The sequence below is a fragment of the Oryx dammah genome, unplaced genomic scaffold, assembly GCF_014754425.2.
Source record: "Oryx dammah isolate SB20612 unplaced genomic scaffold, SCBI_Odam_1.1 HiC_scaffold_17, whole genome shotgun sequence".
Classification (NCBI taxonomy): domain Eukaryota; kingdom Metazoa; phylum Chordata; class Mammalia; order Artiodactyla; family Bovidae; genus Oryx; species Oryx dammah.
Genome location: NW_024070201.1, coordinates 28154115 through 28178648, shown reverse-complemented (window position 1 = coordinate 28178648; position 24534 = coordinate 28154115). Strand labels below are relative to the sequence as shown.

General features: G+C 41.1%; 1 protein-coding gene and 1 long non-coding RNA gene across 3 annotated transcripts in view; one reads left to right on the top strand and one right to left on the bottom strand.

Annotated features, from left to right (window-relative positions):
* LOC120876317 overlaps positions 1 to 880 on the bottom strand; it is an 11136-nt gene extending 10256 nt beyond the window's left edge. Inside the window, exon 1 of one of the 2 annotated variants that reach the window (XR_005724149.1) lies at positions 403 to 880. This is a non-coding gene — a long non-coding RNA (uncharacterized LOC120876317). The remainder of the gene's footprint in view (positions 1 to 402) is intronic. The other variant, XR_005724150.1, reaches the window with a different exon arrangement.
* On the top strand, positions 3 to 24534 carry MPZL3 (myelin protein zero like 3). The gene is made up of 6 exons (XM_040258097.1): positions 3 to 532; positions 11626 to 11792; positions 15275 to 15485; positions 17506 to 17671; positions 19455 to 19515; positions 21714 to 24534. The coding sequence occupies exons 1-6, from the start codon at positions 460 to 462 to the stop codon at positions 21738 to 21740; spliced, it is 705 nt and encodes a 234-aa protein (XP_040114031.1). The 5' UTR covers positions 3 to 459; the 3' UTR covers positions 21741 to 24534.

Genomic DNA, 24534 nt, shown 5'->3' with positions numbered 1-24534 from the left:
GTCTTGTACAAACTGCCCACGAAGGCCTAATACAAATTTATCTATTCACTGAATAACCCTGTATGCTCTCCAGGGTTCCTGTGAACTCTTAAATGCATAGAAATCTATTCCGAAAGCATTCAATAAAATAATCTGTAAGGAGTTAAAGGACTTCTGGCTTAGTCAGAGGATCAAGACGATAAAGTCCTGCAGAATTCCATTACAAAAGTCAATTCTCCAAAGCCTGTCCGACTTCATTTCGAGTAAAAGAGAATAATGAACTCCTACTTGAGAGTTAAGCATCGCTGACTAGAAGTGAGCAAGCCCAGGTGTGGCTCTGGAAAGAAGCCACGTTGCTATGGCAACTTGAATCGCCATTTTAGGTCTTGCGGCCTCGCGCCCAAGCGTCACTTCCGGTGTTACCTGTGTGGTTATCGGGAGCCGTAAACAAGGTGTGCAAACTTCTGGAGACCTGTCGGGATGCAGCAGAGCGGGGTTCCTGGAAGCCGTGGCGGCGCTCTGTGCCCACTGCTGGGTGTCTTGTTCTTCCAGGGTGAGTGAGCTGGCGGCGGGCTCGACTTACACTTCCGGCCGGGGGCTCAGGGAAGATGGTCGCTTTTCCGGTTCCGGTAGGGGGTCTGAGGAAAGCCCCCACTGAGCTTCTGGGAAGGAAGGAAGTAAGCGGGAGGCGGTGGCGGGGGATGTTCTCGGAATTACCACCCACTGAGCGGAGTCGGTGGCTTGTCAGTGTTTTCCCTATCCCCTGAGAGCTCGACCACCTTGCGTGACTCTTGTATTGGGGCGAGGGGGCGACTTGATAGAAACACGGAGGGCACTGACTTTGGGGGCACCTGGCATTATCTCGTGATGAGTTATCAACGGTTGACTCGGCTGTGGTTTTGTGGGCCTTATCTCCTGCTTAGGAGAGAACAGTTCTAGTCTTCAGCAGTTTGTCCCAGTAATTTTGGGAAAGTAAATTCATGATTGTTGGCAATTTTATTTTTTGTAAGAGATTGTCAAGGCCTAGGAAGTAAAACATTTGTTAGCCGCAGCGCAGAAAGGATGTGCTTTGATCTCTTGATAGTGATGCATTTGTTGAGGAAAAGCAACTGCTTTAGTATTTTAATAACAGTTTCTTTTTTTTTAAATAGAAGGTAGGGAATGTCAGTTCTGTTAAAATTTTAATTAAATATCAGTTAATATTCACTCTATTACATAATCTTAAAATTTGGATAAGTTTTGCTTTCATGCAGTTTTCAAGTTGCATAAATTTCAGTGAACCTAATTACGTTCATCTAGGGTGCAATTATTTCCTGGATTTTTGTATATGTATGTGTTTGTCTTCCCCAGGAAATCATATGTTAGTAGAGCTACCATTAGAGTGAATTGTTAGCTTTGTAAAAAATTTCCCTGTAGGAATTTCTGAAGAGGACCTTTGACATAAAGGCTTCAGGTATTGTAAGACTCAGCAGGTAGGGCTAGGGAGTTTTTATTTATTTGATGATGACTAGTATTTATGCCGCCAGGACACTCCCTGATCCTTCCCAGCTTTTCAGCTAAATTATTTTGCAATATAATATTTAGGCTGAATTGCTGTCACTCTAAATAATCCTGGTTTCCTGTCTCCCTCTTATTCTTTCTCACACAAATGTTCACATATTACCCTATTGAAAAAAATTCTAGAACTAGTGGATGATTTTGGAGGTGTCTCAAAAATTAAATCTTGAAAGATAGATAAGAGTTAGATCTTGAAGAATAGAAAATGGAGCTTCCCTGGTGGCTCAAATGGTAAAGAATCTGCCTGCAATGCAGGAGACCCAGTTTCACTCCCTGGGTTGGGAAGATTCCCTGGAGAAGGGACTGGCTACCCCATGGACAGAGGAGCCTGGTGGGCTACAGGCCATGGGATCAAAAAGAGTCAGACAGGACTGAGCTACTAATACAACAACAACAGAGAAAGAGAGTAAGGAAAATTCCAGACATAGAAACATAAACAAGGGATGGTGGTATTAAGTAATTTTCCAAACAAATTTGATTCAGTTCAGTTCAGTCACTGTCGTGTCCAACTCTTTGCGACCTCATGAATCGCAGCACACCAGGCCTCCCTGTCCATCACCAACTCCCGGAGTTCACTCAGACTCACGTCCATTGAGTCTGTGATGCCATCCAGCCATCTCATCCTCTGTCGTCCCTTTCTCCTCCTGCCCCCAATCCCTCCCAGCATCAGAGTCTTTTCCAATGAGTCAACTCTTCGCATGAGGTGGCCAAAGTACTGGAGTTTCAGCTTTAGCATCATTCTTTCCAAAGAAATCCCATGGCTGATCTCCTTCAGAATGGACTGGTTGGATCTCCTTGCAGTCCAAGGGACTCTCAAGAGTCTTCTCCAACACCACAGTTCAAAAGCATCAATTCTTCGGTGCTCAGCCTTCTTCACAGTCCAACTCTCACATCCATACATGACCACTGGAAAAACCATAGCCTTGACTAGACGGACCTTAGTCGACAAAGTAATGTCTCTGCTTTTGAATATGCTATCTAGGTTGGTCATAACTTTTCTTCCAAGGAGTAAACGTCTTTTAATATCCCATGTTGACCCCAGATATATCTCTCTGGTCAGGAGGATGGTGTGCTGGATCTAGTTCCTACTGGCTTTCAAGAGTTGATCATGCACGTGTCTTCCTAACTCAGCATTCACAGACTTTGCATTTGTAGCTTGAAAATGGCCATGGTGGGAGTATCTGTACCACAGAAATTGTCAAACCCTACACACTTGGGTTTTCTATTTTTAGTTTTTCACCAGCACATCTTTGGATGTAATGATTAGTTTAGGTCAATCTGAAGCACCATTCAGAGCTGGGAGTGAAAGTTAAAAGTGAAAAGTGAAAGTTAAGTCGCTCAGTTGTGTCTGACTTTTTGGACCCTGTGGGCTGTAGCCCACCAGGCTCCTCTGTCCATGGGATTCTCCAGGCAAGAATACTGGAGTGGGTTGCCATTTCCTTCTCCAGAGGATCTTCCCAACCCAGGGATCGAACCCAGGTCTCCCACATTGCAGGCAGATGCTTTAACCTCTGAGCCACCAGGGAAGCTGGGAGTAGGGTCTATTTATTCTTAATTTGCTCCTCTCTCACCAAATCCATTCACTTTTCTTCTCTGTTTTTCCTGCTCCCTGGAGAGCTAACCTATAAACTGCATCATCCAGGCTCCCATCCTCTGGCTTCCAGTTAGGTTTGGTCAATGGGAGGCATTGGCAGGAGATTGGAAGGCAGGATGAGAAAGACATTTTTCTTCTGTGTTCCCTCCCTGTCATGGTGCCATGGTTGATAGTGGCTGTGTTCTACTGTGGCTATAGCTTAGTCTTAGCTGACTCTGCCCTCTGTTTCCTGCCTGGACCCTGACAGAGGCCTGCAAGCTCTTGGGCTATGTGGGAAAGCTGGATATCCCAAGAAAATCTGGGTATCGTGAGGAAAGGAGATGAGGGGAATGGGTATTGAGCTGGTAACAAACAAGAGTTCACTGCCTTCAGGTTAGAGTCCTGTGGTGGTGATAGTCAAGTGAGTATATCCTGTAATAGTTGGACACTCAGAGGCAAGTCATGGCAAACAACATACTTTGGGGAATCATTAGCCCATTGGTGGTTGTGAAATCTGTAAAATTGGATAGGGTTGTCTAAAGAGAACATGTTGAAAGAAGGACCATGGGCTCAGGGTGAACTCTGTGCAACACCAATATTTAAGGGATGGGGTAGGAAAAAAGGAGCCTTAGAAAGAAATTTGATAGAAACTCTCAGAGAAGTGGAGTGTGTACTTGTATATGTATATGTAACACAGTCAGTGTGGAGATTTGGTTGGAGGGAGACTAATGAGATTCTGATTTTATAGCTTTAATCCATATTTCTTCCTTGCTATAAACCAGGATTGGAAAACTTTTGTAAAGGGCCAGATAGTCTTTTAGGCTTTGTAGGCAACATAATCTCTGTTGCAACTATTCAATTTTGTTGGAGTAGCATAAAGGGATCCCTACACAATACATAAATAAATGGAGCTGGCTGTGTTTGAATAAAAATTTATCTATAAAAAGATGTTATGATACACACTACTTATATATAAAATAGATAACTAATAAGGACCTACTGGGTAGCACAGTGAACTCTACTAACTACTAACTCTACTAAATACTCTGTAATGACCTATGTGGGAAAAGAATCTAAAAAAATAGATACCTGTATATGTATAACTGATTCACTTTGCTGTACAGCAGAAACTAGCACAACATTGTAAATAAACAATAAAAGTTTTTAAAAAAGAACGTAGAGAATAGAATATAACCATTTTGCAATCCTAATAAATAAAGCAAATTGATGATTAAAAAAAGGATGATGTGGGCTAGATTTGGCCCATGGTCCATAGTTTGCTGACCCCTGCCCTAAATCAACTGCCTCCCGACCCCCCACCCCCCGATATTATCCCTTGGGTATCTCAAAGTCACCTTAAACTTGATCCAAAATCAAACTCATTTTCTTTCTTGCCGAGCCTGGTACTTTTCTAGTCTTCCCTGTGTCAGTGAATAGTATCACCAAGACATAAACTTGGGAGTTACCCTTGATATTTCTCTTACCCAAACATTCCACATATGACCTGTCACCAGCTCTTGCTGGTTTTACATTGTAAGTAGTGTTGTCTTCTGAGTTCTCTCCACGTCCACTACCACCAAGTTAGTTCAAGCTTTCCTTATTTCCCCCTTTAACTATTTAAGTAGCTTCTTAGGTTATTTCTTTATATATACTCTTGGCTCACTCTAAGTGTCTTTGCTAGAGTGATGTTTTAAAAATGCAGACTTCGTCATGCCCCTTCTCACTCCGTCCCATACTTAAGTATTTTCCACTTGCTTTGAAAAGTACAACTTCCCATTACTCTGAGAATAAGGACCCAAATCTCTAAAGTCCTGCCTAATCTGGTTTCTGCTTACCTCCTAGTCATGTCCTATTCTTCTCTCTTGTGCTTTTGTGTTGCTGCCGTTCTGCCTTTCTTTCTGTTCCCTGACTAACTGTCCTCTTTCTGGCACAGGACCTTTGCATATGCAGAATTTTCTGCCTGGAATGCTCCTGGTCTCCTCACCTTGTTACCCTTCCTTCAGAACTCAACCCCAAAGTAACATTTTCAGGGAAACTTTCATTAACCACTCCCTGCTCCCCTGTCATAACTGATACAGTTCTCATAGCACTCTCTTTGTCTTTTCCATGTAGTGCTTATCAGAGTTTGTAATTATACATTTGTCTTTATGATTATTTGATTAGTATATTGAACTTCTGCTACCTTTTAAAAAATATTTGTTTATTTGGCTATACTTGGTCTTAGTTACGGCATGTGAGATCTTTTGTTGCAGCTCGTGGGATCTAGTTTCCTGATGAGGGATCAAACCCCGACCCTGAGAGTGTGGAGTTGTAGCCACTGGACCACCAGGGAAGTCCCTTCTGCTGCATTTTAAACTCCCAAACAGGGAGTATATGTATTTTGCTCACATTTAATCTCGAACTCAGAGGGTGGCACAAAACAGATGCTCAATAAATCTATGTTTGAAGAATGAGTGAATGAATGAGAGTATCATCCTAGAAACTTTGAGACAGAGAAGGTCATGGAGCAAATGGTCACTCTTGCAGAGGGAGCCAGTAAAGTCAGGAGAGAAAAGTCAGTTTTGATCCCTTGGATTTTTCAGGTTTAAGACAATACTACCTTTTATTAGAGGTGGTAGTGGAGTCCAGGTTGTGCTGTAGGGGTCCAGGAGTGGATAGGCAGGAAAGAAAGGGAGATGTTAGATGTAGACAACTCTTGCACAAACTTGGCTTAGGAAAGAGAGGGCAGTGGTTGGTAATGAATAATATGACAGGGTTAAGGAAATTTTTGTTATTAAAACAATAACAAATTTTCCTTAACCCTGTCATACTGTAACTGTAATACTGTAACAATAGTTATATGTTTTTATAGATGAGAGAGACTCCTATGTTTTTAGAGGCTAAGGGAAGAGACAGCCCTTCTTGAAAGGGGTAAGTTGAAGATATTGAGAGGGTTTTTGTTTTTGTTTGTTTTTTTCTAGAGCAGGGCTTGGAAGGGAGGGATCCAGGCAGAGAAGAAGGGCTTGACCTTGCATAGAAAAAGGGACACCACACCCTTTCAGATTGGAGGTAAGCATGGGTACAGACACAGGAAGGTGTGTGACTAAGCAGTTTGTATTGCTTCAAGTTTCTCGAAGAAGAGAGATGTTTTCTTTTGAGAATGAGGTGTTTATAGGTTGTACAGGGGATAAAAGAGAATGGCAAAGTTTGAGGAGTCAGAGGAGCTGACCAAGGCTGGTTAAAGAGTCATCATAACTTGGGACTTCCCTGGTGGTCCAGTGGTTAAGACTCTGGGCAGAGAGTGTGTGTTTGATCCCTGGTCAGGGAACTAAGATCCCACATGTTGTGCAATGTGGCAACAAAACAAAACAAAACAAAACAAAAATCTAGATAATTTAAAAAAATGTCATCTTGCCTCATTAAAGGCTTAGCTGTGATGGAATTCATGAGTTTCTTATGGTAACTATTTGTGCAACGGTGTGATTTTTCTCCTTCAGTAGATACCAACTATAGTCTAGAATGGTCATTTAGGCTGTGTTTTTCCTGCTGCTGCTGCTGTTGCTGCTAAGTCGCTTCAGTCGTGTCCAACTCTGTGCGACTGAATAGGTGGCAGCCTACCAGGCTCCACCGTCCCTGGGATTCTCCAGGCAAGAACACTGAAATGGGTTGCTATTTCCTTCTCCAATGCATGAAAGTGAAAGTGAAGTCGCTCAGTCGTGTCCAACTCCTAGCGACCCCATGGACTGCAGCCCACCAGGCTCCTCCATCCATGGGATTTTCCAGGCAAGAGTACTGGAGTGGGTTGCCATTGCCTTCTCCAAGTTTTTCCTGAATCAGTGCAAAGAAAAGAGAGGTGTTTAGGAGGCTTAAAAATGTTGAAAAAAACTATAAAAATGGGAAAGGAGGAGAGTGAGGGACTAATAAGCACACTTTGCTCCTCTTTGAGAACTTTGGAGACCTGTCCACCTCTTTCTCTTAGTCTCTCTTTGCCTGCTTCTCTTCCTCTGAATTTTGCCCTTAAGTTACTTCTATTTAATGGAGGAAATCATCTTTACAAATTGAATACAAACAATGGTATATGTGCTTGAGTAGCATTATATGCTAAATTTTATGTGAAAATTGAAAAAAATAATAAACTGCATCAGAGAATTTGGGAGGGCATTGTAAGGGAGCTGATATTTGAGCTGAGTTTTGAAGGGTGTGGAGGATGTGGTGTTGTGGGAACAACCCAGGCAGGTTTGTTAGGGATGGGGAGAGCATTCTAGACAAAGACATATTCAACAAAAGTCACAGTAGCATGAAGGATATAGTGAATTTGGGAAATGGTAGGACAATTTGGGCATAGTGAAAGGGATGGGATGGGTAGTGGGTACAGTAGCAGAAGGAGGCCAGGTTGGCACTATTTAGATTTTATGTTATAGCCCAATAGAAAATTCCTGAAGGTTTTTGAATCTTTGTGGTGTTCATTTTAATGATAATAGCTAGCATTTATCGAAAGGTTCAATTTCAGGTTCTATGCTAAGCATTTTATGTGTTACCTTCTTTAATCTTATTAGATCCTCCCAGTGACTCAGTGAAATAGGTCTTTTTTATTATTCCCACTTAAAGTGAGAAAGTTGAGTCTGGAACAGATTAGGTAACTATTATCAAGATTTCATAGGCAGAAAGTAGCTAGGCTAGAACTCAAGTTCAAGTCTGTCTAATTCTAAATCCAAACTTTAAAATTTCTCTGGTATTCTTATGTGTTTGTTTGGGTTTTTCCATAAGTTCTTATGTAAAACCCAAGTGACCTTTTTGGCCAATCCAAATATATAAAGGATATGAGGAGAATGTAGATTATCTGTTTATTATTTATTTCTGCTTTCCAGTTTTTTTTTTTTTGATTTGCTTTCCAGTTTTTAGAGCTGTATCTTTAGTACAGAGACCCTGTATCTTGGATCAGGAGTGAGGGCTTAGGAGTGACAAGGTTTTGAAGGATGAAGTCTTGCCAGGCAGAGAAGCAGCATTTGCAAAGGCATGGGAGGAATGACAAGTTTAGCATGGCAAAGTCAGGATGTTTTAGATGAACCAGCCAGAAATAGTCCTCATTTTGGGATGGGCTTAGTCTTGGTCTTGTGAGCTTAGTCTTGGTCTCCTCCTTTTTAGAGGAATGTGAACAGACTGGATTGTCCAGAGAGGAGAGAAAAACGTGATTAAAAGCAGCAGAGGTAAAGGGAGTGGAATGGATGACTCATAAGTATGTCTGTGTTAAGAAAGGTTGAGAGTGTTCAGTTCAGTTCAGTTCAGTTGCTAAGTTGTGTCTGACTCTTTGCAACCCATGGACTGCAGCATGCCAGGCTTCCCTGTCCTTCACCATCTCCTGGAGTTTGCTCAAATTCACATCCTTGAGTTGATGATGCTATCCAACCATCTCATTCTCTATCACCCCCTTCTCCTGCCCTCAGTCTTTCCCAGCACCAGGGGCTCATGCAATGAGTCAGCTCCTTGTATCAGGTGGCCAAAGTATTGGAGCTTTAGCATCAGCCCATCCAGTGAATATTCAGGGTCGATTTCCTTTAGGATTTATTAGTTTGATCTCCTTACTGTCCAAGGGACTCTCAAGAGCCTTCTACAGAATCACAGTTCAAAAGCATCAACTCTTCAGTGCTCAAATTGTCTTTTTTTTTCTCTAGGCCTTCTTTTTGGTCCAACTCTCACATCCCTACTTGACTACTAGATAAACCATAGCATTGACTATATGGGTCTTTGTTGCAAAGGGATGTTTCTGTTTTTTAGTATGGTGTCTAAGTTTATCAGGACTTCCCTGGTGGCTAAGGCGGTAAAGCGTCTGTCTACAGTGATGGAGACCTGGGTTCGATCCCTGGGTTGGGAAGATTCCCCTGGAGAAGGAAATGGCAATCCCCTCCAGTACTATTGCCTGGAAAATCCCATGGACAGAGGGGGCCGGTAGGCTACAGTCCATGGGGTCGCAAAGAGTCATAGTTTTTCTTCCAAGGAGCAGGTGTCTTTTAATTTCATGGCTGAAGTCACTGTCTTTAGTGATTTTGGAAGCCAAGAAAATAAAGTCTGTCACTGTTTCCATTTTTCCCCAGTCTGTTTGCCATGAAGTGATGGGATCAGATGCCATGGTCTTAGTTTTTTTAATATTTAGTTTTAAGTCATCCTTTTCACTCTTCTCTTTCACCCTCATCAAAAGGCTCTTTAGTTCCTTTTCACTTTCTGGCATTAGGGTGGTATCCTGCATTTCTGAGGTGGTTAAGGATAGAACTAAAGAGGTGGCAGTAAGGATGATGAAGCTAGCAAATGCGCATTGATCACTTACTCTGGGTTAGGTAGGCTTCTTTAGTGTGGCACCTGTTTTAATTCAAACATTTCTCACAGTTACCTACTAAGATAAGTGTTGTTATTCTCATTCCTACTAGAACGAGAAGCTGAAGAAATCAAGTATGAAGACCACAGAGTCAGCAATTGATAGGGCTGGGATTTGTATACTGTCTCAACCAGAGGGACTGCTGGTTTTTAGGATGGTGTGTGGGTTTGTTCTCTTTTGAAAGCTTGTTGCTCTCTGCCTTTGGCCTGCCGGATAAATCATAGCTCATTGTGGTGGAGAAGGAAGCAGGAAAAACGAACTGCTAGTGGCTTACTTTCCTAAAAAGTGGCTCCCTAGTGGGAGAGAAATTTATACTACTGTTCTCTGAAAGTAGAAGGAATTGTCCAAAGAAAGTGCCACCTCTTTTAGGGGAGACAGGGTTTCAGAGTTGGATCTATGGGGGTGATTTTGGACAGAGGAAGTCTCTAGAGAGTTTTAAAATCATATTTTTACATTTTAAAATGCATTAAATTGCCTAGAGGCTATCATGCAGAGTGAGGTAAGTCAGAAAGAGAAAAAAATATCATATATTAACATATAATTGGAATCTAGAAAAATGGTACTGATGAACAGATTTGCAGGGCAGAAATAGGGACGCAGAGAATGGACTTGTGGACCCGGCAGGGGAAGGAGAGGATGGGACAAATTGACATGAGTGACATGACACATATACGCTGCCGTGCATAAAGTAGATGGCTAGTGGGACGCAGCTGGACAGCACAGAATACTAAGCTCTGCAAGGACCTAGCAAGGTGAGATGGGGCATGGGGCTGGGGGGAGGCGCAAGAGGGGAGGGATACATGTATACTTACAGCTGAATCACGTTTTTGTGCAGCAGAAATGAACACAATGTAAAGCAATTATCCTCTAATAAAAAAAAAATAAAAAGAACCTTACCAAGCCCCCCCCAAATGCATTAAATTGCAAATTTAATAAACTTTTTCCTGCCCCCGATTTACTTTTAATGAGTATGTGATTCATTCAGATTCAGATCAGTCGCTCAGTCGTGTCCGACTCTTTGCAGTCCCATGAATCTCAGCAGGCAAGACCTCCCTGTCTATCACCATCTCCCGGAGTTCACTCAAACTCACATCCATCGAGTTGGTGATGCCATCCAGCCATCTCATCCTCTGTCGTCCCCTTCTCCTCCTGCCCTCAATCCCTCCCAGCATCAGAGTCTTTTCCAATGAGTCAACTCTTCGCATGAGGTGGCCAAAGTACTGGAGTTTCAGCTTTAGCATCATTCCTTCCAAAGAATACCCAGGGCTGATCTCCTTCAGAATGGACTGGTTGGATCTCCTTGCAGTCCAAGGGACTCTCAAGAGTCTTCTCCAACACCACAGTTCAAAAGCATCAGTTCTTTGGTGCTCAGCCTTCTTCACAGTCCAACTCTCACATCCATACATGACCACTGGAAAAACCATAGCCTTGACTAGATGGACCTTAGTCAGCAAAGTAATGTCTCTGCTTTTGAATATGTTATCTAGGTTGGTCATAACTTTTCTTCCAAGGAGTAAGCGTCTTTTAATTTCATGGCTGCAATCACCATCTGCAGTGATTTTGGAGCCCCCCAAAATAAAGTCTGACACTGTTTCCACTGTTTCCTATCTTATTTCATTAACCAGCTTTAAGAAAGGAAAAAACAAAACCAAACCAGATAGAACCTCAAGGTAAATTTATAAAATTCTTTGAAAAAAATTCCAATTCTTATTTCTGCTGCTGGTTGGGACAGTGATAGCTTTAGGTTAACCGCTGAGCTGTATTTGGGGTAAATCCCTCAGATACAATAGTTGTCATACTCCTGCAGTGTAAGTGTGTCAAGGGAGTGGGTGGCATTGCCTTTTAGCCTTCTGTGGGCTGACATGCTTCATTATAGTTAATTTAACCACAAGTCTATTGGAAAAATGCTGGTATGACCAGGTTTCAATTTTTTACCCAGACTTTCATTCTATGACTTCATTTCATAAAATGATGAACCACCACCCCACTGTTAATTAATGTAGATATCCACTCCTTATCGTTTTGGGCCTGCCTGAGAAGATATTTATTCCCATGGCTTTTTGATGAGAGACCTAAAAATGATACCTAGTGCTTCTGTGTTGTTCACTCACATCTATGTATTCCATCCAATGCACACATTTTAAAAGTTTGGGCTTGCTTTGATTAGGTGTTTATGTCGTCTTTTCCCTGGAGATTAAAGCGGATGCCCATGTCCGGGGTTATGTTGGAGAAAATATCAAGTTGAGATGCACCTTCAAGTCATCCTCTTCTATCACAGACAAACTCACCATAGACTGGACATACCGACCTCCGAGCAGCAGTCGCACGGAATCTGTAAGTGTATACTTTAATTTTTACAACATTTATTTTTTTGGCTGTGTTGACTCACATGGGCTCTTTAGTTGTGGCATGTGGCTTAGTTGCCCCACAACATGTGGGGTCTTAGTTTCCCAACCAGGGATAGAACCCACGTTCCCTGCGTTGCAAGGTGGATTCTTAACCACTAGACCACCAGGGAAATCCCAGTAAGTGTATACTTTTAAGGCTGTTTCTTTGAGCTTTCTGTGGTCAACAACTCTGGAACCCTTTTATTCTAAGTCACAGGCATACTTCAGGCTGTCTCATCTTCAAATAGAAGATGAGCTTCTATTAAATAGAAGGAGATGAGCTTCTACTCTGTATGACAGCCATTTTTGGTCATGGAGGGCTTTTTCTTCTATGTAAGAATCTTGCAAATATGCTATAGGAAAAAACCAGTCAGAAGCTCAGAGGAAATGTGGTTTAATTTTGTTTCCCCTTTGTTGTTTCATTTTGCTTGGCTTCATAGCTAGAGTTTCAGATTTGTTGTATAAAAAGGGTACCTCCAGGCTGTTGGATAGAAAAATTCTATAGGTCCCAGTCTTAGACATCCTTTCACGTAATACTGCTCATTTCCTGTCATGTGAGGTCATCTCTGTGGGTGTATCTGTTTGTATATCAGCACTGTGTAGATTTATCTTGGCATCTTCTCCAGTGTATAAACATCTGCATTGATTTACATAGCTCCCTTTGAAGGAAGTGGTGGCACCTTATGTTGATGACAGATGCTGTTGGTGACAGATGGTCTTGAAATATTAGAAGCAATATATTTTAATCACACATATAAAACACATTTATGGCTCAAATCCATTGTGGATGTCTAATTGAAGATTGCAGTGCTATTAAAAAATACTTTCTCTGTATGCTTCCAGCAACATCGTAGGTCAGGATACATTTTATCAAGAAAGTGAATGTCATAGCAGTATGTAAGATTGTGTTTTTGAAAGTATCCTTCATTTGTTATCCTATTTCCTTCACTAGAAGTAATTTCTCTTTGATTTTAATATGTAAGCTTTGGATTTTGTTTTAGGAGTCATTATTGAATGCCATGTGGCATCTCCCAGTAGCTACAGTAGGTGTCCCAGTAGGTTGTTCTAGTGAAGGTAGCTCCAGGGAGGGAAGCAAGGCTGTATTTGCAGTCCCTTTTTCTTTAGACTTAAAATAGGTCACTTTATTTTGAGTGGCCAGGAAACTATGGCTGGCTTTATATGACTCTTCTTTGGCCAAAAGTAGGACAGAATAAACAATGGGGATTTTCTAGGGGTAGAAACCTGAAATGCAAACAGCAGTTCTCATAAGGTGCTGCTTTTTCTGAGGCTAGTCAGGAAATCAGCAAACGCACCCAAGCTAGAATTATTGGACCCTTAAAGTTTGCATTATGCTATGTTGCAGTTATGTGCTCAGTCAGGATTCTATCAAACTAATCAGATAACAGGATTTGAATATCACTAGTTTAACTTGAAATGTACAGATTAGATTAATCTTGAAGATTCACAGCAGGCTTTGTTTTGTCAATCAGTTCAGTTCCATTCAGTCATGTCCAACTCTTTGCGACCCCCTGGACTGCAGCATGCCAGACCTCGCTGTCCATCACCAACTCCTGGAGTTTACTCAAACTCATGTCCACTGAGTCGGTGATGCCATCCAACCATCTCATCCTCTGTCGTCCCCTTCTCCTCTCACCTTCAATCTTTCCCAGCATCAGGGTCTTTTCAAATGAGTCAGCTCTTCGCATCAGGTGGCCAAAGTACTGGAGTTTCAGCTTCAGCATCAGTCCTTCCAATGAACACCCAGGACTATCTCCTTTAGGATGGACTGGTTGGATCTCCTTGCAGTCCAAGGGACTCTCAAGAGTCTTCTCCAACACCATAATTCAAAAGCGTCAATGCTTCAGCACTCAGCTTTCTTCACAGTCCAACTCTCACATCCATACATGACTACTGGAAAAACCATAGCCTTGACTAGATAGACCTTTGTTGGCAAAGTAATGTCTCTGCTTTTTAATATGCTGTCTAAGTTGGTCATAACTTTTCTTCCAAGGAGTAAGTGTCTTTTAATTTCATGGCTGCAGTCACTATCTGCAGTGATTTTGGAACCCCCAAAATAGTCTGCCACTTTTCCACTGTTTCTCCATCTATTTGCCATGAAGTGATGGGACCGGATGCCATGATCTTTGTTTTCTGAACAAAAATTGTTTTGTCAATAAGGAGTTTTAAATCCTTTTATGCTGATGCTGATAATCTGTGATAGTTATTCTTTACCTCCATCTTTGGAACACTCAAAGAGTGTTCCAGCTGTGTAAATCAATTAGTAAATAAATATTGTTTACTAATATCTGTGTTTCCCACTAGCTGGTAAATTCCTGCCTGAATCCCACTGTATCATTTTGCTAAACACAGTGACTAAGGGCATGTAGTAGGTGTGCAACAAGTATTCATTGAATGAATGCCTGAACCAGGAAGTGATTTAGTGTCTTCTCTGGGAAATTGCTTTTCACAATTGGGCAATGCAGTGTTTGTAAAAGCCTGGGCTCCTAAGTGGGGAGGATACCAAGTAAGAAAAGAACGAGGAAAGGCTAGAGTCTTGCAAAAGAGAGAAAGATGATATTGTATTGTAGGGCCTGCCCAACCTACCATCAGGTGTAATGAGGTGTTTTTTGGTGATTAGGTATGTGATCACCAATCTGAAGCAGTGTTGTTTTAATTCAGTGTATATTCATTGAGTACCAGTCACACATCTGACTTGGGGTTTTATTAATTTCCAAGATAGATGACTTGAGAGAGGCTTATGTTATAGCCTCTTAGTGATTTTGAGGATAAATGAAAACTCCCCCCTTTCCCACTTATTTGTTGTGTGCCTTTGAGGAACTCACTTAATTTTTTGTTTTTGGCCTTGTTTCCCTGTCTACCCCATGGATAGTTCAGTGTTGTTGTGAAGGTCAGATGAGTGAATGTGTAGAGATTGATTGGACCCTATAAAGTACCATATGATAGTAGATGCTGCTTTAGAATAGGATTTATCGACTTTGGCACTATTGGCATTTTGATCCAGATAATTCTTTGTTGTGGGGGGCTAGCCTATGCACTTTAGGATTTTCAGCAATATCCCCTGGCCTTTACCCTTCAGATACCAGTAGTACAACAAAAAATATCTCCAGATGGTGCTAAATGTCTTGAGGGTAAAATTGCCCCTAGTTGAGATCTGCTACTTTAGTACTTTGGGGAGAAGAGGTTCGAGAATCAGAATCCTTGGATTCTTTCATTAGGATTGTTTTGGGGACAAGTTTCATAAACCTGTCTTTTTAACCTATAGTACAGAAGTGAACAAAGCATAAGAAAAAATTGTCCAGCTGGGAAAACCCATTATACATTTGAATTTTATTTTGGACCTACTTAGCTTTACGTTTCATTGCATTTTCCATATTAACTTTTTTTTTTCTCATTGTGTTGCTTTCCTAGATTTTTCATTATCAGTCTTTCCAGTACCCAACCACAGCGGGCACTTTTCGGGATCGGATTTCCTGGGTTGGGGATGTATACAAAGGGGATGCATCCATAAGCATAAGCAATCCTACCATGAAGGACAATGGGACATTCAGCTGTGCTGTGAAAAACCCCCCGGACGTGCACCATAATATTCCGGCGACAGAGCTGACAGTCACAGAAAGGGGTAAGCTAACTGCCACCAACCTTGTGCTGCAGTGAGTGCTCTGGGACTTCTGTAGTGGTTTGTGGAGAGATCAGTGATAAGCAGAACTTACCTTATCTTTATCAGAACATTCTGCCATCTTGAAGTGTCTTTGAGAATGAGTTCTTTATTTTGCAAACTAAAGCTTTTTTTTTTCTTCAAATATCGTTATAGTTTTGCCATGATTCTTCTTTAAATTTTCATTTCAGGTGACAAGAGTCTTGTGGAATGTAATGCAAACCCCTGAGTAAATGAAGGGTTGCTATCTGTATGAAACAGATGTCATTCTGGTTTCCCTAATGTGTTCATACCCTCAGTTATGAGACTGTGTTTTTGCCTGAGTCTTGAAAGGCTACCTCCTTTAAATATGGAGGCTGCACATTTCTTTTCCGTTGCAAAGAGCAGCTGTTTGCATTCGGTGTGAAACATGAGTGGGATAAGGACCCTTCTTTTTTCTTCCACCATTCCCTGGTGACTATTGAGTGGTCATTCTAGTCCTTATTTGGATTTGAACCAAAGATTTAGAGATAGAGACCTGCATTATGGTTCATTATAGCTACCTTGTCATTTCTCAAATCTTTCTGTATGTCCCTCTCTTTCTCCCTTCCCTTTCTTTTTCTTTATTTTTTAAGGACCACTCCTAGATTTCAAAGACATGGACACATTCATACTGCTGGTGGGAGTAGATACTGGTATAGTTTTTCTGGCAGACTGTTTAATAGTATAAATCAGATACCTTAAAATTATATATCCTTTGATCCAGCAATTCCATTTTAAACTGTTTTAAAAAATAGAGTTAAGTATGAACATTTATATACAAAGATGATCATCATTATATAACTCATAGATTCAAAGAATTGGAAACAACTTGAAGATCCAGCATTAGCAGATTGATTCAATAAATCGTTCAATATGCAGAATACTATGTAGCCCTTAAAAAAAAGTCACACCTGGACTGATGAAGCTATTTGCAGGGCAGGAAAAGAGATACAGACTTGGAGAACGGACTTTGTGGACACAGTGGGAGCAGGAGAGGATGGGGTGAATTGGAAGAGTGGCGTTGACACATGTGCACACCACAGGCAAAATAGACAGCTAGTGGGAAAGTGCTGTGGGGCACAGGGAGCTCGGCTCGGCTCTGGGATGCCTGGAGGAGTGGGAGAGGCTCAAAGGGGAGGGAGATATGAACACACACAGCTGATTCACACCGTTGCACAGCAGAAACTAACACACCATTGTAAGGCAATCACATGTGTGTGTTAGTCGCTCAGTCGTATCCGACTCTTTGTGACCCCATGGACTCTAGCCTGCCAGGCTCCTCTGTCCAAGGGATTCTCCAGGCAAGAATACTCGAGTAGGTTGCCATTTTCTCCTCCAGGGGATCTTCCCGACCCAGGGATCGAACCCGAGTCTCCTGCATTGCAGGTGGACTCTTTACCGTCTGAATCACCAAGGAAGCCACCAATTATAATCCAATGAAAAAAATTAATAAAATGGAAAAAAATCACACATGGATGGAATATTTATGGAAAATATTTATATAGTAAATAAAAAAGAGGTTAGAAAAAGTATGTAAAGTATAGTCTACACTTCTGAATATATAGTCTCCTCCCTGTTTTCCCACTCATACCCACATACTCCTGGGGACTTCCCTGGTGGTCCAGTGGTTAAGACTTCATCTTCCAACGCTGGGGGTGTGTTTTCCATCCCTGTCAGGGGAGCTAATATCCCACCTGCCTCATGGCCAAAACCCCAAAACATAAAACAGAGACACATACTCCTAGAAAGAAGAGTGAACAGGTAGATACTGACATGTTGATCCTAGGTATCCAGATTATGGGTAAATTTTAATTCTTTGTATTTTTGTGTGTTTCCTAGAATTTCTACCATGAATTTATTCCTTTTGTAATCAGAAGAAAACTGGAGCAAAAGTAAGACTATCTCATGTCATAGGAAGCACTTTGCACATCCCTCTCTTTTACCTTCTCTTTTCCTCCTTCAGGTTTTGGCACGATGCTGTCCTCTGTGGCCCTTCTTTCCATTCTTGTCTTCATTCCCTCAACTGTCGTGGTTATTCTGCTGCTGGTGAGAATGGGAAGGAAGTCTGCGGGGCTGAAGAAGAGGAGCAAGTCTGGCTATAAGAAGTCGTCTATTGAGGTTTCAGATGAGTAAGTCCAGTTGCAGTCCTGAGCCGTCAACTCTCTTCCAAACCGTGCTTTCTGGACAGCACCAGACCTCTGCATCCATGCCTTCCCTTCTTCCAGGCTGACCTCAGTTCTGCTGAAAGGGAAATTTGTGGATATTAACTTGGCGAGAAAGAGATAGAGAAGTTAATAGCATGGTCCTAGTCTCTTTTTTTTTTTGGAAATAAGATTGTACAGTGCTGTGGTTCAGAGTGTAAATTCTGAAATGAATCTCTCATTCCTTCCAAATGAGCAGGAAATCACCAAGTCAATTATTTTTTCCTTTTCCTTATTTTGGCACCAAGCTGACAGAAATGTCTGAGCAGTGAGAGAGGCTTTAAAACAGCCATGGAGAGCTACATAATTTAAATAAGCAAGAACTATTCTTGATCAGCAAATGCTCCAAAGAGGTTAACTGGATTCTGATTATCAAAAGCAGGTGAGCAGGTGTGATCCAGTATTTCCCCTAAGAACAAATCCACTAAAAAAAAAAAAAAAAAATGGTAGCAAAAGTCTACATTAAACTCTGTTGATTCTCCATTGTCAATTTCAGGGCCTTGGAACCTTGGAAGAGAAATCTTTCTTTGAGAGAATCTAAAATCTTTGTGTGTGTGTGTATGCATGTACACAATTATAAAATGGGAGTAAGAGTCCCCTTTAAAGGAATCTGTGGCCTCCCACAAGGCAAAGAACTCTTGGTAAAAAATACTAAAATGTCTTAATTTCTAAGCATGGTCTAATAAGACCTCCTTATGATCTAAGCCTGAATCACATTGTTTATTTGCTATTTCTTCTCATTGGTTCCAGTGAGCTGTTTCCTTCTCCAAACCTATTATACTCATTTAGATCTTAAAAAAAAATCATTTATTTATTTGGTTGCTCTGGGTTTTTGTTGCTGTGCACAGGCTTTCTCTAGTTGCAGCCAGCGGGGGCTACTCTCTTGTTGTGGTGCGTGGGCTTCTCATTGTGGTGGTTTCTGTTGCAGAGCGTGGGCTCTAGAGCGTAGGCTCAGTAGTTGTAGCACATGGGCCTGGTTGCCTCACAGCATGTGGGATCTTCCCAGACCAGGGACTGAACTGGTGTCCCTTGCGTTGCAAGGCAGATTCTTAACCACTAGACCACCAGGGAAGCCCTATTTAGATATTAAATTTTTTTTTTTCAGTGTGCTTCCTTCTCACCTGGTTTCCCCTCCCTCCTTCCCTTGTTTGCCTGGAAAACTCTTCCTTATCTTCCAAGACCCTGCTGCAGCTTCTCCTACTCTTGAATTTCCCTGTCTCTTTCAGGGTAAACTAATCTCTCTCTCCCCTTTGCTGCTGCAGCAGTTTGACTTTAACTCTATGAAAACATTTATCACATTGTATTGTGACATACTTGTTACGTTCTAATGGGTCTCTCACCCTCAGGAAATCAGGAGCTCAAGGGACAGTGCCCAGACATGGTTGATGCCGAATATGGTTCTAAATGAACAGTTGCCACTAGCTGTTATTTATTGAGCACTTAGTATGTGCCAAGCACTGTGGTCCATGATTTACATGTGCTTATTTTGCATATACTCCTCACCACTGTCCTTTACGTATAGCTGGTAATACCTGCATTTTGTAGATGAGGAAACAGGTTCCTGGAGCTTAAATAATTTGCTCAGTCACCCTGTTAGTAAGTGGCAGAACTGGAATTTAAAACCATACCTGTCTGACTTCAACACTTGTCCTCTTAACAGTCACTACCAAGGATGGTGACTGTCCATATTTGGTCTGTCCTCTTTCTACAGCACTGACCAGGAAGGGGATGACTGCATGGCGAAGCTTTGTGTTCGTTGTGCCGAGTGTGTGGTAAGTCCATGCCATTTCACTGTTCATGCTTTATTTTCCTGCTTATTAAGGTAATCCTTTGTCCTCAGAGAAGCAGGGGACATGCAGGTAGGTCTACAGCAAAGTATGAACCAAGGTCTTTGCCCAGAGCGTTTTAGTCTCAGGGGACCCTTCCCATTTCTAACCACTATTTTATTTTCTGTCTTGTGGGCACTGAGTGGTGGTGTCCTTAGGTTAGGGAAGGGGACTGTGTAGGCAGCCTCTGCTGACTGACAGGAAGCATCCTGAAACAGGAGTGCCTGTGTTGCTAAGGTCATACTGGGAGAGCTGGCTGAACTGGCTGAACCTAAAGCCAGTGGAACTGAGCTTTTCTGCTGAGCCTCAGTTTTTCCCAGGAAATTAGAGTGATATCACCATTTAGATGACTTGATTGTTTTGTCCATAAGAAATACCCATGTTGGAAGGCTTGAGTTTTGATTGAAATTGCGGAAAGCGCTTGCTGTGACTGGTAGGCTTGCGTGGCTGCCCCAGGATCCTAGGAGGACAGGCTTTCTGATATGGTACTGTTGGAAACAGGTCAAAAGCAACTCATGATCTAATATGAAGTATACTTGTCATTTCAGGGTTTAAGCTTGAGCCTTCTTTGTACTTACTGCTAAGCTCAGCACTTGGCCAGATGACTGCAGCCCAATTACTCATCGCAGTGTTCTTTGTTTCTCTTTCTCTCATGTACTTGAGTATTATATGTGGCTTCTCTGATGAGAGAAAGGTGGATAGTGCCAGTGGATAGAATCTAATTAAAACCCTTTGGGATTTGAATATTTTGATAATACAAAATAAGCTAATGTCCTGAAACTAACACAACATTTTTAATCAACTATATTCCAAGATAAAATAAAAACTTAAACAAAAGGGGGGGGGGAAGAATCATTTTTCTGAAACTAATACAGCATTGTTAATCAACTATATTCCAATATAAGATAAAGATTAAAAAGAAAAGGAATCACTTTGCTGTACACCGGAAACTACACAACATTGTTAGTTATGTCTCATCCTCCAGGACACAGTTGAAATGTTACCTTCTCTTAAATTGGGGTACAAATAATAGCTAACTATATCTTTTTAAAATTAGTAAGATATAGTGTCTCAGATAGTGCTTCATGCTATAGAGAAAAAATAAAATAGGAAAAACAGATGGAATGGCCAGATAAGGGGGTGTGGTACTAAATAGGATGGTTGGGGGAATTCCCTAGTGGTCCAGTGGTTAGGACTAGACACTTTCACTGTCGTGGACCAGGTTCAATCCCTGATTGGAGAACTAAGATCCCATAAGTGACATGATGTGGCCAAAAAAAATAGGATAGTTGGAGGCATCCTCATTGAGATGGTATTTAAACAGACATCTAAAACAAGAAGCAAGAGACATGGTTACCAGGGAGGAGCATTATTCTAGGCAGAGGAAATGGTTGGTGCAAAGACCCTGGGGAGTGGCCATGACTGGCATGTTCGAGGAACAGCACGGAGGCCAATGTGGCAGGAATGAAGAGAGCAAGGCAAAGAATAGCATTTCTTCAGAGAGATAACGTCATATCTTATAGAACATTGCATGACTGTAATGACCTAGACTTTCAATCCTACTGAAACAGAGTCCACTGGAGGTTTTTGCAAAGAGGACGCTGAACTGATTTAAGTGCTAAAAATGTCATTCTGGCTTCTGTGTTGAAAACAGGTGGTGAGGGACCATGACAGAAACACAGTCCACTTAGGAGACTTTAGCAATAATGGAGGTGAGGGAAAAGGGTGTTGATCTGGACCAAGATGGTGATAGTGGGGATGGTGAGAAGTGGTTGTTCTCTGGTTATAGTTTGTAGGTAAAGCCAGAAGGACTTCTTGATGAGTTGCATGTGTCTGTGAACAAATGAGAGGAGTTAAGGATAAATCTTGACCTGAGCAAATGGTAGAATAGAGTTGCCATTTTTTTAATATGTACAAGCCTGTGGGTGGAACAAGTTTTAGGCAGAAGATCAGGAGCTGAGTTTGGATATATTAAATTTGAAATACTTAGTAAATTTAGGTGGATTGAGTCAGTGCCATTTTACTGTTAATGAAGCCCCTAGCTGAGTTCCATTTGGGGGGCCCTACCATGTGGTCTTTACCTGAATTCTGACTGTGGCATGTATTTCATAGACACACCGCAACTACTATTCTTTCCTTTCCAGGATTCAGACTATGAAGAGACATATTGATGGAAGTTTGCATGATAGAAGAAGAGTCACCTAACAACAGAAAATGTCCTGTTCCACTGGCAGCTAAAGCCTCGCAGAGAAGTGGAGCTGGCTTGGACAATAATTGTGGAGAATCCTGGAAGTCATCAGTAAAGACTTTAGGAGTGACTTATTTATTGAAGAAATATTCTTTTTGTATTTATAAACTGTTCAAAAACTCTCAGAAGAGACTGATAACTACCCCTGTTAATAACTTATACTTAATTGAATGAAGGAATTCTTTTCCTAAATAGAACAATAACTTTTTGTTTAGTCTTTGCTCTTGAATGTATTACATGTTTTCTTCCAGTTTTTATGAGGGAGAATCCTATATGTTGGCCACACTGCTGATACATATATATATATGTATGTATGTATGTATTTAATGAAATGGATCTTAGAGCTTCCTGATGTGCTCCTGGACAAAATGTTTTTTGGGGATAGTTATTCTTTGTTTTTTGCTCCATGAATATTTTCAGCTGTGAGTTAGTATACAGCATATACTCATTGGTTTAATTATCTCATCATCAGTTGTGTTTGGGAGGCTTGGAGTGTATAACCCCAGTTTTTTAGAGATGGTAGGATTGGGAGTCAGTGGTTTATTTGACTGAGTTTTTAAAGTATTCAAGTGTCAACAATTTACAATTAAGAAATGCTGAGATGGAGGGGTTCCCTTCTTTTTCTCACTAGGTGCAATTTGTTATTTTACTTTCTTACAGCTGAATGGTTTATGGTTTCCTTCCTGACCTTTCAGATCAGAGGCAAGAAAAACTGTTAATAGGGTTTTTAGTGGGGATAAGTAGAATAACTTTACCAGTTATTTGCAATGAAATCATCTTTTAACCTATGCTGTTCTTAAAAATTTTCTTCTAAAATGCAGAAAATATGAGTGAAAGAAGGTATTTATAAATCCTTTTTTGCATAATATTTGAGATAAGGAAGTGAGGGTGTATACAACTTATACTTCCTTCTTCTGTTCTCTCGATACTTTCTATCAACTTCCTCCATTCTACTGCACCACATTATTTCAAATATTAATTTACATGGGCTTTTCTATAAGCCATTAAGAAGTATGTATGACATATCAGGAAGGGTTGACTGTCTAGTCCTCTGTAATAGAGGGATAGAGTTTGCTTCTTAATTGTGAGAGACAAAAAATGTCTCTCATAATTTGATTTTTTTAACAGGATAGCCCCTTTCTGTGATTCTTTGCTAGGTGACTCAGGAGGTTTCTGTATTATAGCATAATGCACTGTATGCTCTACAAAAATCACTTTTATATTTTTTTGCCAAGATCTATTTTTAAAAATTTAGGTTATTCCGTCTCATAGATTTGGCCTGGCCTTTTATGTTAATCTAGTCCATTAATGAGAGAGTCTGATTAGTTAATAGATGTTACAATTTACCTCTGATCATATAAGAAAGAAGAGGCAGAAGAAAGATTGTCAGTCTGCATCTACAGTGGTTAAGTCTCACACTCTTGGGCTACTTGTTAAGTATGCGGTTGTCTGGGGCCAATCTAGTGAGACAGTCTAGTCTGACACCTCAACACAGAAAGGAAAACAGTTTGAGCAACAAGAATAGATAATTTGGGCTCTGGGACATTTAAAGATAGAGATCTAGTTGTGAGATAGACTTCTTGTGGGTCCTCATTCTTTGAGAAAGAGATGATGTTACAGGAACCCAGGTAAAGTTATATCCCATTCAATGAGGGACCAGTTTTCACTGAGTTTTCTGGCAGTTTCCTTTCAGGCATGTTATAAGGATTCATCCAGCGGGATATGTTTATCACTTTAGGTAAATAGTGCTGTGTGAATGCCTGGTCATGTTATTTTGTAGCCTTATTATGGTTTGAATCAGTCCCTTCCTTTTTAAGTGACCAAATGATGAAATCCTTCAGGGTAGGAGAGTAAGTTGACCACTAGTCTGCTCCATGGGTTTGTGGTCACATCACAGTCTTAAGGTTGCTTTCAGGCTCCTTCTTTAGCCCTTTTATTGGGGTCTGAGTTACAGCTTTTTTTTCTTCAAAGAAACACAAAGCAGTGTTTGGATACCTGCCTTTTAAGGATGAAAGGAAAATAAAGTGTTTTTTTTAACTTACTGTTTTAATATTTTCTAAGGTGCTATTCTCTCTTTTTATTTTTTTCATTTTGCTTTTCCGTTAGTTCTTATCGGAGACCAGCCTTGTCTAGAAAGGGAATTGAATTCTGAACCTTCAGAGGGGGTTAAAAGCCTTTCAGAGTTTTTCTTTGGCTGCTGAAGTCTTTACTTGTGGCTATATTGCCTTATGAGTTTTGTGCATTGAGCTCTTAATTCTGTTACCAAATGTGAACTTATAAAATGTTTTGTGTTTCCCATGTGACCTGGTACCTCAAGCTTCTTGGGGGGTGCATTGTCTGCAGCCCTTAAACTGGGCTCTGTGCTTCACGAGGGAATGTTTCATGTCCTTGTTTAGAAAAAATTCTGGTGGCCAAATCCTGAGTCCGCATGTTCTTGGGTGTCACTCAGTTTTGATTCCAAAGGGGAGTTGTAAGAAGACCAACAGGGTGTGGCACAAGACTCTCATTTAATTGCACAATTAAAACTTTGCTGCTAGAAGAGGCAACTCCGTCCTTTTGACTCTAGTGTTGGACTGTTACCTGTGGCATTTCACTTTGTTTCTTGTTTGTTAATTTTTGTAGGAGGATATGCACTGTTGGGTCATATGCACAGACGTTGTAACTCTTGAGCTCTTTACCACATCACAGTTAATAAACTTCTTTGCACTTTCTGGCTA